This window comes from Rhinolophus hipposideros (assembly GCF_964194185.1).
Source record: "Rhinolophus hipposideros genome assembly, chromosome: 1".
Taxonomy (NCBI): domain Eukaryota; kingdom Metazoa; phylum Chordata; class Mammalia; order Chiroptera; family Rhinolophidae; genus Rhinolophus; species Rhinolophus hipposideros.
Window position 1 is genome coordinate 49,562,217 of NC_138047.1, and position 1,342 is coordinate 49,563,558.

Sequence of the window (1,342 nt, forward strand, 5' to 3'; positions counted from 1 at the left end):
TATTCTCTCGAGTTATGCCCATTTTGGAAAATTTTATATGATAGAGAGATATTATTATCACACCACAGGAAATAAGGTCAGTTGTTTTTTAGCAGATGTTTAAGAGTGAAATGAGAGGCTCTCAGGAACTCTTATTTCCATAGAGTAGGTTTATTGTATTGATGAAACAATAATTAAAATCCAGGTCCATTAAAACCAACAGGCAGGTGGACAAGATTTTTATTAAAATGCAAGTGCCTTAATTTAAACAACCAATTGATGAACAAATTCAGACACAGAAGATAACAAAACAGTGGGCCGCTGTCTGCCCCAGACCCCCTTTGCCATGGTCTTCAGTCCCTGGAAACATGTCGTAGAACATCCTAAAGATACTTCCTGGTAATCTGGGGATTGCAAAGCAAATCCAAGCTGGATTCGTACATTTCTGAAGCGTCAGGATGCACTTGGTTGGGCAGGAGGCATTTGAAAGAAAAGTGAAACCGCACACTTAACAGCATCAGGAAGGCAGCCAGATACGCCAGGATCATGGCGTTGCCCATTTCCTGCCGATCTGGTTTGAGGGGTATATAGAAAGATGGCGGGAAGGATATACCCTCTCCATTCACCACGGACTTGTGATTCCAGATGACAGTAGTCAAGATGCAGAAACCGGCAGCCATATTCAGACTTCCCGAAACAGCAAATGGATTGCAGGTGACGCTCCTCCCGCGAATCCCCATGGAGAGTTTCCGGAATCCATAGACATTGAAGACCTTCCCCAGCAACCCCAGGATGCTGGCAGCCAGCAGGAGGTGTTGACCCACGCGAATACTGGCAGGGAGGAAGGTACCACCGTAGGTGTAAAACCGGCACAATGTGCCCCTGTCAAAGTAGGTGACATGGCGGTAAACGCAGACTTTCCACATTCCCACACAGACTGGGCTAGGCTCCAAGAGGGAGGTGCCGTTCACGTGCCACACTCGCCACTCGACGAGGCCCATGCACTGCATACACAGGATCCATCCTACGGTGGCGATGCCGAAACCCAGTAATTGGAAATAGCCGGTGTCGCTGCGTGAGCCCATGGTGGTCACATACAGAGGGGAACTGCAAAAAAACACAGGACGACATGAAGAGGGGACCCTCTGGCCTGGAACAGCCCCCGGGGCGAACAGTGCTGTTTTGGACAGGGGGGTGCTATATTGGAGAATGGAGACATTTGACCCGCGCGCTCTGCCAGCCGGAGTGCAGAGCAAGCAAACTTTGTCAAGGGCCGTTTGGCAATATTTACCGAGAACCTGAAAATGCACCAACCTTCACACAGGCAGCACTCAGACATACTGGGGAAGGGACTGTCAGTAGC

General features: G+C 49.1%; 1 protein-coding gene across 1 annotated transcript; it reads right to left on the reverse strand.

Moving 5' to 3' along the window:
* Window positions 1-362: 362 nt before the first annotated feature.
* Window positions 363-1,064, reverse strand: LOC308499227 (claudin-34-like; the record flags this gene model as incomplete). The annotated part of the gene is made up of 1 exon (XM_081052232.1): window positions 363-1,064. The coding sequence occupies one exon, from the start codon at window positions 1,062-1,064 to the stop codon at window positions 363-365; it is 702 nt and encodes a 233-aa protein (XP_080908358.1).
* Window positions 1,065-1,342: the final 278 nt, after the last annotated feature.